This window comes from Strigops habroptila, chromosome 12, assembly GCF_004027225.2.
Source record: "Strigops habroptila isolate Jane chromosome 12, bStrHab1.2.pri, whole genome shotgun sequence".
Taxonomy (NCBI): Eukaryota; Metazoa; Chordata; class Aves; order Psittaciformes; family Psittacidae; genus Strigops; species Strigops habroptila.
Genome location: NC_044288.2, coordinates 15,645,239 through 15,658,282, shown reverse-complemented (window position 1 = coordinate 15,658,282; position 13,044 = coordinate 15,645,239). Strand labels below are relative to the sequence as shown.

At 34.8% G+C, this 13,044-nt stretch overlaps 1 protein-coding gene across 8 annotated transcripts in view; it reads left to right on the top strand.

Annotated features, from left to right (window-relative positions):
• Nucleotides 1–13,044, top strand: part of EBF1 (EBF transcription factor 1) — a 280,201-nt gene that overhangs the window by 254,101 nt on the left and 13,056 nt on the right. For 7 of the 8 annotated variants that reach the window (XM_030503667.1, XM_030503663.1, XM_030503662.1 and 4 more), the window contains exons 12-13: nucleotides 10,995–11,060; nucleotides 11,640–11,817. In XM_030503667.1, the coding sequence (XP_030359527.1) occupies nucleotides 10,995–11,060; nucleotides 11,640–11,817 (244 nt within the window). Of the gene's footprint in view, nucleotides 1–10,994; nucleotides 11,061–11,639; nucleotides 12,179–13,044 lie in introns of those variants that run through there. The other variant, XM_030503668.1, reaches the window with a different exon arrangement.

Genomic DNA, 13,044 nt, shown 5'->3' with positions numbered 1-13,044 from the left:
TTGCATGTGGTACAATCTATTCTAATTAGGCTTTTATTATTGTGGTTTCTTCTGCACAGGTTATTTGATAATTCCCATTTACATCTTCAGTTTGCTTTATGTATGGGCAGAGAGCAGATATGTGTAGTTACTGCATAGTTGTAGTCCTTTAAGGCCCAGTCCTGTGGGAAGTGTGGTGAGACCTTTATTGCCATTTTTTGAGCCCTGGCTCAGAGGGAACACCATGCCCTTAGGAGCAATAGGGAAATGCAGCTGCTGCCTTTCCTCCTCATGAAGTGCCATGTATGCTACTTCATAGCGTAAAAGCAATATCAGATTAATCTATTTTCCCTGTTTAAGGCTATCAGAATTTGTAGGGAATGGTAATATTGTATACTAGACTAACAGATATAAGCGGAAAAAAAAACAGACAAGCTTTTGGGTGCCCAAGCCTTGCTTCCCACGTGCTGATGGTACCTTTTCTTGACTGTATCAGTAGGTCTAATAAAAGATATTACCTCACCCTACAAAACTTGCCTTGGTTGTAACCATGGACCATTGTGACTTCAACCAAACAGCTATACTTTAAGGCTGTCTCTGATGAAGATGAGGGAGAGAGAATATTTTCCTAGAAAGTATGTTGTGAAGTTTAATTTGTTCCCATTAAAGTGGTGCTTTGAGATCTTTGAATGCAGGGCATTGAGAAAGTGTGAAGTAATGTCTATAATCTCACCTACAGTTTCCATTTGTAGCCTAGTTTTAGGCGTTATGCAGGGATTTACGTGGTGATGTAAAATATGATTGCCATGTATTTCTCACAACACAGTCCAATTGAGTAGCAGAAAAACCATCCTCCTAACCATCATGATGCTATTTAGCAGAGAGTGCTGGAAGCAATAGGTGCCTGTTGTCATAATTCTTCTAAAAAGTACAGAGCTTCAGTATCTATACTCAACTGCTGACACTAGAAAACTCGAACATTTTGGTAAAATGAATCAAGCAGTAATGTTTCTTTTATGAGATCTCCTCACGGAAGGGAAGGTTTGGCACCATTTGGAGATCAGGCTCAGTGATCCATCATAGCAAAGTCAGTTGTCCTGGCGCGTCTCATAGGTCACTCGATCGAACCAGTGGCTCTTACAACTATATTATTGCTTATAGAACAGTAATTGAGGCACCATGGTTAAAAATTACCTGGTCTAATAGGCAGTGAACAATTTGCACTCAATACAATTATAAGCCAAATCATTCATTTCATAACACTTGGACTAATTTATTTCTTGACCTTTTAATATCCATAGCTCTTCAGTAGTATTAACTGCAACTCGGACAAAATCTCTTGTTCATTTTGATTTCATTGATTTTTTTTTTTTTTTTCCATTGAGGCAATAACAGTTGAGTACAACCTTTTCTTTCTATTGTAAAAGTCAATCATGTAACTTATGTTGATATAACTCAACTGGACTGAAATGTCCTCTAAGTACAACAGCATACAATCACATGCTACTTGTATAAACACGGATATGTGTTTTGAATTTATTTGAAAGAATGTTTTGGAATATATTTGTAACTATAGATGACAAATGATATGTTTGCTGAGAAGAAAATGAAAACAAAACACAGAAGCATTTTTTAAAGCAGTGCCACATGCATGTAACACATTTTTTGTTCGTATATTACAGGAGATCTAAAATAGAGAAATTTTGGAATTTATCTTTGATAATTTTGTTCTTTAGGATGACCTAACTACCTTTACTAATAATGCTATATTCATAATTTCCTCTGCACATAGCATCTTGCCTCTTGAAGTACTAACATTTTACAGAATAGAGGTGCTTAATTTTTCCAATGTGAGCTTCTGGCAAATAAAATATGTCTAAAAGTATCTTTTTAATAAACTCAAAAGAAATAATATTAATATTTTGATAATCTGAATTGTCTTTAATTTTTTCACCCTTAAACTAGCATGACAGCTCAGAGTTTTTGATGACCAAAAAGTTACTTAAATATTGATGTATTTTGAAAAATCAGTGGCGAGTATTGAAGCACTTCCATAAATAATGTTGGTGTAGTGACAATGGTAATCTTTTCACTCACCACTGAAAAAGAAACTCTAGATTGTATAAAATGGCATGTCTGCTTTTACGTTGTGGAGGTGTACACAGAAAGATAATGTTATCTCTGTGAAATGTTGGATAAATTTAATTCCTTAAACACGTATTATTCAACATTTATACTTGCTTCGGATAATTTCAGCTGAATTTTTAAGGCTTTAAATTTAAAATTATAGTATTAGTAACAAAATATCTTTTGTTTCTGAGAAGAAAGCTGAAAATTTTGTACAATATATGCTAGCAGACACTTCATCGAAGTAGTCTTTCTGAGCCAAAGCCTCTTTGTACAATAAAATACTGTAAGTCCTTTGAACACATAGTTATAAAATATAGTTGTTACACAGTTGGCATTTATGCTTCCCTGGAAATTACCACTTGGTATCTACACCTAATCTATGGTCTGCCTTTTCATTTCAATTGGGTCTGAAGTGGTCCTTCGTTGTAATGAGAATGCCCCTTTCAAAAGACTTCTTTTAATTATGCCGATGATAAAATGTAAGTGAAAGTAGTCATTTGTAGGGGTTATGACTGAGCAGTGTTTTAACTGTAATACTAAAACCTACCAACGTTATTCCAGTCTCTATTTCAACATTTTTATGCACTCACTCTTCACAGAACATAGTGGAATATCATTGTAGGTCAGAATTCCAATGTGTCTTACTTTTTCAGGTTTCCGCCTGCTATTAAAAATAACTTGAACTCTCAATTTCTAACTACTAACACTTCCTACCTGAAGCATGCAATCCAGAAAAGTGACAGTTTCACGATATTAATGATATGCTGGAGTTTGGGGGGTTTGGGGTTTTTTTTTTTACCCCTGTTCTGATTTGTTGGATTTTTTTCCTCTTCATTAAAAGAAAATGCAGTGGGTCTTAAATTGCATAAGTGAACACTTGTTTTTTAGAGAAAATAGCTAGTTTGGCATACTTAGATATTTACATGTGTAAGTGCATTAATAACGACCAACTCTGAAAATTAAACAGACATAATACATATGTACAATTTACACTTTAATTGCTGGATAGCTCTGCTGATATAACTCAACAGACATTCTTGCTTTGCAATACCAAGCATAATTATATATATCTCTAGATTTAAATGCAGTCATATGAATTGTGCCACCCAATATATTCTAGATTTGACCTAATGGGAAAACAATTTAAAAAGTGATACAACTTGACCTGTGTTTGGAAAGTCTTTGTGTATACAAATGATAGAACATAGAGATCAGCCTAATTGCCAAATAAAATGTTTTCTACTCTTACAAATACATAATTGGATATCTAGCTTGTGCCACACATAAAATTGCAAGCCATATTTAATCTTTTTTTAATCCCCAATTTACTGGAGAATTTTTCTAATGGGCACAATAATGTGATCCACAGAATAAAGCTTCTAGAACAACCTGTGCAGTATTTTTGAACAATGGTCTCAAAATTTAGTGTCCTTTCTCATTTTTCCAAATTCTTTTAAGTTTACTCAAGTCCAGACCCTTCAAATAATTCAAAACATTCTTCTTTTTCCATAAGGGGACTTTGACAATTTTCAAAAAATATATGGATATAAAATGGTCAGGAGAAGACTTTGAGTAATAAGTGGTTTTTTTCTTGCAACTCTCATCTGCAGCTGTTTTCAAGAAATAGGAATGTTAATACTATGAAGAGCAGAGGAGGAACGATCAGAAAATCTTACATATGCAAAACCAAAAAAAACTCCAAAACCCAAACCTAAAAGCTCATTAATCTCAATAATGAACATCTGCTTCAAAGTGCTGTAGATGCTGGTACAAATAGTTTGGGGTAAATTTTCAAAAAGAAATGCCTGAGGTTCCTGTCTGACATTGCTTTGTACATGTCTCTCTGTAGATTTTGCCCAGGGACTGAAGGTAGCTGTGGCATGTAAGGAAAATTTAGACTGAAAAATGTGCTTTTAGGTCATTGTGGCAAATGTTTGATGTCAGATAGAAGAAAAGAATCTAATGTTATCATTTATTTGCTTATATGTTCATGGATAAATCAAGAATAATCTTTTTTGTTGTCTAGATAGATGGGAATAGTATGAGTCATTGTAAACTGGTGGGATGGAGGAATTTCTGTAAAGGAAGTTGGTGACTTTTGTTAGCCATTGAATTGAGTTTATGTGGGCTTAGCCATTCATGATCTAGTTTTATTTAATTTATTTTGTCTTCTAATGATTCACTGGATCTGACAAACTGATCATAGTATGAAAGATGGGATTGTATAACTAAGGAAAAGTATTTGCAGAAGAACTGGTCTTTACATGCTGGAATAAATACTGCAGCCTTTTGTACTGCATGAAAAATATATTTCCTTTCGTGATCTTGCTATGTTTCAAACTGAGGGGATCTGTCCTTAGATCCTCACAGTGCGAGCTTGCAAGATAACTCACGGGAAATGCTGAGAAGATGCCAGAGAATTACCATAGCGTTGATTTCTTAATGACAGTAGGGCAAGACATACTGTAAACATACTTAGGATAATCAAAATTTTACAGACATAAATGTGAGTCATGTAATCACTGTTGGACAAAAAGTCCCTAAAAGAGGTGATTTAAGCACTGACAGAGTGATTTTTGTCCTACATATCTGCTAATCTATACCTACTCTTCTCCCTTTGATTTAGAGACCTAACATTAGCAGAGAACTTCCAGAGCTTTTAGCAACAAAACCATCCAAATTACTTGCCAGATGCTCCAGTTGATGATAACATGGTGGGAGCATCCAGACTCTCAAAAGTCAGTTTATTCGAAGAGTTATTCCAATGCAACTATACTAATGCTAGTTTATTCCATGCTACTGTGTATCTAGATGAAGTACACATCTGTGCCAACTACTAATTCTGTTGCCATTGTTATGTGCCCATCATTTATGGAAATGAAGACTGGCAGTATGAGTGGTCTAGATTAAAAAAGGAGGCTGATTCCTTTTTAGTATCTAAGCACACCATATTAACAGGAGGATAATAGGGGTAAGATGGAGACTTGCAAGGACAGACTTACAGGTGATCACCATAATTATGTTCTTTCTTTTGTCAGCAGTATTTGCAATAGAGGCTGCTTGAATAGGGTGTGTTTTCCCTATTGCTGTGCTTTTTATCACCTCTGTGGTTAAGAGGTGTTTTAATCATCGATTCTCAATGTTTATGGCTAGATGCCTGCTTGCATTTGCACTTCAGTGTTTGTTCTTTCTGCTGCCTCATATAGGCTTTCTATATTTTATTTATAAGGTTGGCTCATTGTGGAGCAGGTGGTAAGGTCATGCATGACTGTTTTTAGTGCTGTAGATTTAGGCTGTGATTTTCAGTTTGGGTGGAGGCTGATGAGGCTACAATGGCTGGGAAAAGCTAAGGTTCTAGCTCCCACTGTAGACTTATTTTCTGCAAATTGCCACTGAAATTCAGTGACAGGAATTCAGTGCACTTCCATCCTATAGGCAGCGTTTAGCAGAAGCTTTTTTGTTTTTTACCCCTCAAGTGAAGCATGTTGTCTTTCTCTCTTATTTTGCCTTCCTGTCTTTGTAATATCTATATGGTGTTTACTTCTTCAGTATGATTCAATTATAATATATGGAAACAATTCAGTTGTTTATTTGCTAGAGAAATTTTCATCTTTGTGTGAGTACAAATATCTTTTTAGTGAAATGGCCCTGTTATTTTATACTTCCCATTAGGCTGGCACAGCTCCCTCAGTTTTACAGTAAATGGAGGATCTTTACATTTTGAATGGCTTTTATGAGTCTTTATAAAACTATAATTGCTGAAAATGATACAATAATGCAGTGCTCAGTGTAGATGTGGAGAGATGGGAGGTTCTGGACAGGCTTAAACTCTTGTATACTAAGCTAGATGGCTGACATTTTAGATCCTTCTAAATGGCTCTGTATCAAAATGTTGGTTTTGCCATCGCACTCTTAAGAGGTGTTCACAGTTTTATCTTTATCTTTTAAAATATAATGCATACACAGATTTTAAGTGTAAGTTTAAAACTTAGTTCTAACACATATCCTTAAGTAGTACATTTATAGCTTCACCCATTGAAGTGCAAAAAACAAGTTTAAGCACAAATTGTTGTGATTTTTCACTTGAAATTTTGGAATGTGACCTTTCCAAGGTGAAGAAGGGATCCAGAGTCTGATGTTTGACTCTGCAGAAGAGCTTTTTTTATTGCAAGTAGCCATGAGAGTAGGAAGTTAGAAGGCAGAGCCAGGAGGTCAGACATAAGAGTCAAGGAAGTATGAATGACATCATCATCCCTAAGTACCCTCTCAGAAGATGAATGAGCTCTTTCTTGTATTACAATGCTAAAGAGCATTAGAAGGTGATATGATATCTAGACAACACATAAGACAAATGCCTCAGAGTATGCTAGCACAGCTTCCCCCCCACGCCCTCCACAAGTACATAAATCCTTTGATGGTCTCAATAATACAGTATGTGGCTGATGAGTATTATATATTGTGGTCAGCTTCTTGACAAAATTCATTTAGATTTAACAAGTACCTTGAACATTATGTAATTTAGTTACTTAAGCCAAATAAGTCAGTGTAACTCTAGAAACCCTTTAGCTGACTAGACTCACAGCCCGTTTGGGACACAGAGTGGATTTTTTTCACTAGTTGCTGAATAAAAAGTAAGCAGATGTCAACAGAAGAAATATCCAATCTTTTTTAAAGCTGGCATAAAATGTATTTACCATGATAAAACTTGACACAAAATGTTTTCATCATGATAAAAACTCGAAATGCAAGTTTCATGATCTTAATGAATTCCCTTCTGAAGGGAATGCATGCCACAAACAAAACATGCAAAGCTGCTGTAATGTTGGTTCAAAGTATGTTCTGTCAGAAGTGGATTCAATCTGAATTTCAGTTGTTGTGCTTCAAAAGCCCAGTCATTCCGGTATGATTTATATAATCTTTCCTACATGAATTTTGGCATATCCAGAGTTGCAGCAGACTTCACTACCCAGTCCCTTTTTTGCTTGTGTAAACACCTCTATTTTCAGGAGGAAAATCTGATTGAAATATTTAATTACATTCCTATTTCAAAAATTGAAAAAGAAAAATCCCTCATCAGAAAATCAACTTGGAATAAAAATGGACTCTGAATCTGGTGTGTAGCTGCATTAGGGCAGAGTTCTGATGCATGATATTTAATCGCTAAAGTACTCTTTCCCTTTTCCAATATTTGCTCAGTTGTTATTTTTATAGAAATAAAATAATGCTCATTTGAAATAAAATGCAAGACAAGAAGACCCTCATTTTAGTTCTAACTAAATGCTTCAAAGTCCTTTATTCTAAACCAAAAACCATCAGACTTTTAGCATTAATAGAAGAGTGGATCTTTCTTGACAAATGCCCCCATAAATTAGATATTAGCTTTAGTCAAACTCTGTCTGTCTCAGGAAATATTTCTACTTGCATATTCAATTGGAAGGACCTTACATGATGCCCACTTACTGCTATGAAAATCTAGGCTTCTGAGATGAAGGCAAAGAAAAATTTCTCTGAACAAAAGAATATCTGGAATAACAAACCTGGAGCTTATGCAGTGATTTCTTTTTATAGAATGTGAGTTTCACTCACTTTTTGATATGTCTGTCTGCTGCTCTGTCTACCTATCTGTTTATCTATCACTATTGCAGTGGTTACATGCAGTATCAATTGGATTTTAAAAGACATAGATCTTTTATATTAGCTGTCCTTTTTTATAATACCTTTTACAAATTTAATCAATGCATTTTAATATACAATATAGTTTAAGTGCAATATACAATAAATATTCGAGCTTCATCTTAAACATGCTCTAGCCTTTAAATTGTTAAAACTGCAGTGCCCTTTCAATCTACTTACATAATGTCATAAAATATACATTTCAAGGTAAATGAAGTCAGCTACTTCAATTTAGTCCCTCAAACTGGTAGTAAATGAGAGGTTAACACTATGGTGCCAAACCCATTATTGAGTAAATTTAGCACCTTGGACAGCTCTGTAAAATCTTTATTGCTTTCCTGACCTGCTCGTCATGTTCTGTCTATGTGTTCAGTGGCTCTCAGCTCTGATTGAAAGGCAATATATTAGATCCCGAACACAAACATGCTCGGGGGCTGCTTCACTGCGAGCGTAATGACATGGAGGTGAGAACAATTTTCTGGTCACCGCAATCCAAGCACCTTGCAAGGTCTGTTGCTCTAACTTATAGAGGACTTTTGGGGCTCCTTTGTGTGTGGAATCGTAACAGTAGCTTCTGTGGTAATTTAAGCAGAGCTGCAAAAGGTTTAAAATGCATTCAGAAAACAAGAAGTTAATATCTTGAGCATGCCTGTAGTAGCATTTTATTGCGTACTGTTAAAGCTAGTTTGTGTCTATAAGAACTACCATCAGCTCTGGAATAGAAGATACCACTATTTGACACAGGAGTTTTTGTGTAACATCTACTTTGTATGATCTGAAAATGTCATAAACCAGAAATGCTCTTATTGTGTGAAAATATTGTTAGATAAAGTATGAAACTCAAATTTACAGACTCTGAAAATGTTGGAAAAATATAATCATTGACTAGCTAGAAAAATTGAATGCTACTTGTCAAGTATATTTCAATAAACCATCATGACAATTAGTTTTATTTATATGCAATATGATATGGCATCTAAGAGCTTCCAATGTTTAAGAACTGGAATATATTTGATATTAGGTAGAGCAGCTGTAAGATTCTGTGTAATTACCTCATTTTTTAACATGGTCTTCAATCTCTTTTTAGATGGATTCCTAGGTTTTTAGCTCAATATTACATAAATAACTATGATTAGTTAGGTAGAGCAGAAATGACTATTTAAACTTTCTTTTTTTTTTAGTAATTTGCCATAATGACAGCTTAAGTTAACAATATTCCAAAGCAGTTTGTGGTCTCTGTATTACATTTTAATTTTCCATCAATGAAATATATAGTGCAAACAATTTCTAATGAAGTGAAATAAATCCTAGTTTGCAAAGTCAAACACCTGTGCAGTAATTTTCCAGCTAAAATCATGGATTTAAAAAGATAACATTTTCCAGTAACATCTCTGTTCTCTAGTTTGCATCTTCAGTATGAGGCAAAAAGTGCAACTCAGTGTTCTGATGATTCTGGTAAAGCAACAAGGATTGATTGTACCTGGATGTTGTTTGTAGTTTGTCTGTCCATGATTATGCTGCTAACTGTTGTGGTCAAGCTACAGAAAAAAACCCCAAAACAACCACCTGAAACAGGAAGAAAAAAAGAAAGTCCCTTAAAACCAAACAACAACAAACAAAGAAAAACACACCAAAAAATCAAAACACAACAGAAAAAGGCTGTAGCAACTTAACTCCTCAGAATCTGTTTCAAATGTAGCGATTTAAAAATCCATCAATTATGTATTACATCTCACTTCATATGTAGAAAATAATTTAAATGTGTATTCTCGGAGAGGGGTGTGTGCAGCAGAAGGCAAGCCTAAATGTTTACTGGGAGTACAAAAATCCTCCATCTCATTTTTGAATTTAGGACATTATATATGTCATAAGTAGTTACCTGCAGTATGACAACTATTTTATCTTATATTATAGAGAATTTAAAATTGAAAAAAATGCTAATATGCATCTAAAAGCTTGTCATTTGAAGAGTTGTTCAAGGATTTTTGAAGAGGTTATGGTGACAGCAAAATGAACGCAATTATATCTCTATTTTCTGATCAGAGTCTACAGTATATGAAAATTGAGCATTACTGTTTCTTTTTGGTATAAAATATGGCTATTGTGTAAAATATTTTAAGTTTAAAAGTTTAACTTTCTAGAAAACTGTAAAATCCTTAGAACTGGTACTATTTTTGTAAGCTACTTGCAGAAATATACCTTGGTGAATAGCATCGTGTTGGTATATTAGAGCAATACTTAGGGGCTGAGAGTTACAAAAATTCGTTGTTTTACTCAAAGGCCAGTCTTGACTGGGTTTGATCTAGCAATTGGGAATCTGCTAGATGTTTTGAAAGAACAAGAGAAAAAATATTCTTCTGGGTTAATTCTGCAGTGCATTTTTACATTTTCTATCAGGATTGTTCAAGGAGATTTATCCACACTGTAAAATGTAACAACACAGGAAATGCTATTATTACTTGCATGCCAGTTTAAAATACTTCAAGAAATATTAAGTGAAAAGGAGGAAATAGGAAAACGGAGAAAAAAAATTGCCCCAAATGGAGAAATAAACCCAGACTGTTTTTAATTCTGCTGTCCATGCAGGGAATTTTTCTGGGAAACACTACACTGTTCTGGGCCATTCTCCCATAGCGTGTGTGTTTTCCTCTTGTGCATCATTTTATGTACATGGATCCTACCGTGACCCATCACATCAGGATACAAACCACAGAAGTTGAAAGGTTACATTACCAGTAGCATAGGACTGATTGGATATCTTTTGAATGTGGCCTGCTGGGTAAGGTCACAATTCCTGCAGTATGCAATTAAGAATAAAATAAACACATTGAAGGGATTCATAACATACTCTGAATGACATTGATTGCAGTAATCTAGTAAATGACCTTACGATTGTATTCTGCAATAAACCAATGAGTGGTTTATAGTGCAGATGGTAGAGACAATTGAGTGATGTATTTTATTTTGCAGCACCAATGATTCTCACCTTTTGACTTGATTAAGCTTGTGTGTGAATAGGATGAACTAGTGATTTAACACCATGCAGTGGTTGCTGAGAGTTGTTGCAATTAAGGTGTACTTGGTGGGAGGAAAAAAAAACCAACACAAAACATGGTGCAACTAATAGAAGAGTATAAAAGATTCTAATATTTGTTTTTCCCCCTAAGCTGTTTATTGAACTCAGAGGAATGAATCTGTTTTTATATTGACAGGAAGTAATACTTAAGAGGGCTGCTGATTTAGTAGAAGCACTCTATGGTATGCCACATAATAACCAGGTAAACGCATTCTACTTCAGTAATTCTAAACCATGCCTATTTCTTAGATGTATAGATAGATCAGGGGCTAAAGGTATATGATACTCCAGTATGAAACAAGAATAAATATAGAGGGCAATGCTATATCTGGAGTGGGGTTTAATTTGCTTTTCTTTTTTAAATTTAGTGCTTGTAAAAGCAACGTGTTATTAACCCTGGAGGTATTTGCCCACTTTCATTAGATACTGTATAATATGGGTAATGATAAGCATTGTGTCTTGCCACCAGTGATTTTTCACTCGTACGCTAAAGATAGCTTTAAGGCGGAGTAAGTCTGGGCTCCAGCCCCACTCTGCCAGCTGGTCTTGTTATACAGAAGTGTGGCCACTGGGACTGAAACTTCCAACTCTCCTACCACAGATGTCAGAATTTATCATGAAGGCAGCAGATCTTACAAGCATTAGCTATCAGTCAGCCAACAGGTTTAGAAAGAAAAGCATCTGGGTTTTGCCTTTTTACACAGAAATATTTCATTTTAATATGTAAGAGAACGTTTATCAGAGTCACATTTATTCTTTTTCCCCCCTTCTTATCCTTTAGGAAATAATCCTGAAAAGAGCAGCAGACATCGCAGAAGCACTCTACAGTGTCCCCCGCAATCACAACCAGCTCCCCGCCCTTGCTAACACATCAGTCCATGCAGGAATGATGGGAGTGAATTCCTTTAGCGGTCAACTAGCCGTCAATGTTTCCGAAGCCTCACAAGCCACCAATCAGGGTCAGGAGAAGACTTATCTTCCTCTCTTTATGAACCTTTTCTCATAAAAGGCAATGAAATCGGTGGAGCAGTGGAAGAGTGATGGTTCAAAAGTGAAGGATATGAGCACATATGGACAGACATCATCCCACAATCATGCACAATCTTTGAATGACACAATACAATCAGGAGATGGGGGTCTTTTTAATGACTTTTGCCCCAGTTTGGGAAAAGCACTTCTGTACATATGTAAATAGCTTTTCCTTCTGCTCAGAATAACACTTGTATTTGTGTTCAAATCCCACTAATTTTAAAAGGATTTCTATCTTGAGCATGTACTTAATGTTAAGTATTTGCTTATATATATTCCTGAGCATGAATCATCTCTCAGTCTGGCTCTATGTAGCATTTATTTATAACACAAAAGTATCGCTTGAATATTTGTCTGTTTGGTTTGGTTTGATTTTGTAGGGATCATAATATTGAAACTGATTTTTTATTTTCAGAGTTTGAAACTTTTCTAAATTTTGAAGCTAGCAAAAAATAGAAATATTTACAGAGACATTTTCAGAGCTTTTCTAATTTTTAAAGAAAGTGTTTTTCATTTTGTATAAAATCAATACTGTTGTAATTCCTACAGTTAAAAACTAAAAAAAAAAGTGAAGAATGTTTTTGTTAAAACCCTTTGCATTTTCCTTCTCCTCTGCTCAGCTCTATTTATTATCCAACTTAAAAATCCACTTTGATGAGAAAGTGTTAGAACAAGGTTGTTTTCTAGAAGGGAAGGCAAAATTATTGTGAATTACACAAAATAAAAAAATAGAAATTATTTTTAGATTAAAATATTTTACAGATGTACTGTGTGGTTGGAAGAAAAGTTGGAATTTTTTCTTTTAGGAGTGAAGATACATTTTGTATTTCTGTGCTTCTAGAAACAATTTTTCCTTTTTGGATATGAGTTTCCACAAACAGCATTTCCAGAATTAGGTTAGATATTCAAATTTTAACTTGGTGCCAAATTTGATAGTAATTTTCTACCAACACAATGATCAGACCAGGGAAAAAGGCAAAAGATATCCCACTACTTTGAGAAATATACCCTACATTTTCTGAAGTGAGCAGTGAGCATCTAATTTGAGATGTGTTAAATGAGAGCGACATCAGAAGAGAGTTAACAAAAATCACACTCTTTTAACATACCTTAAGTCCATCTATATTCCTCACTTCAAAAATGTAGGTCATGTTTAC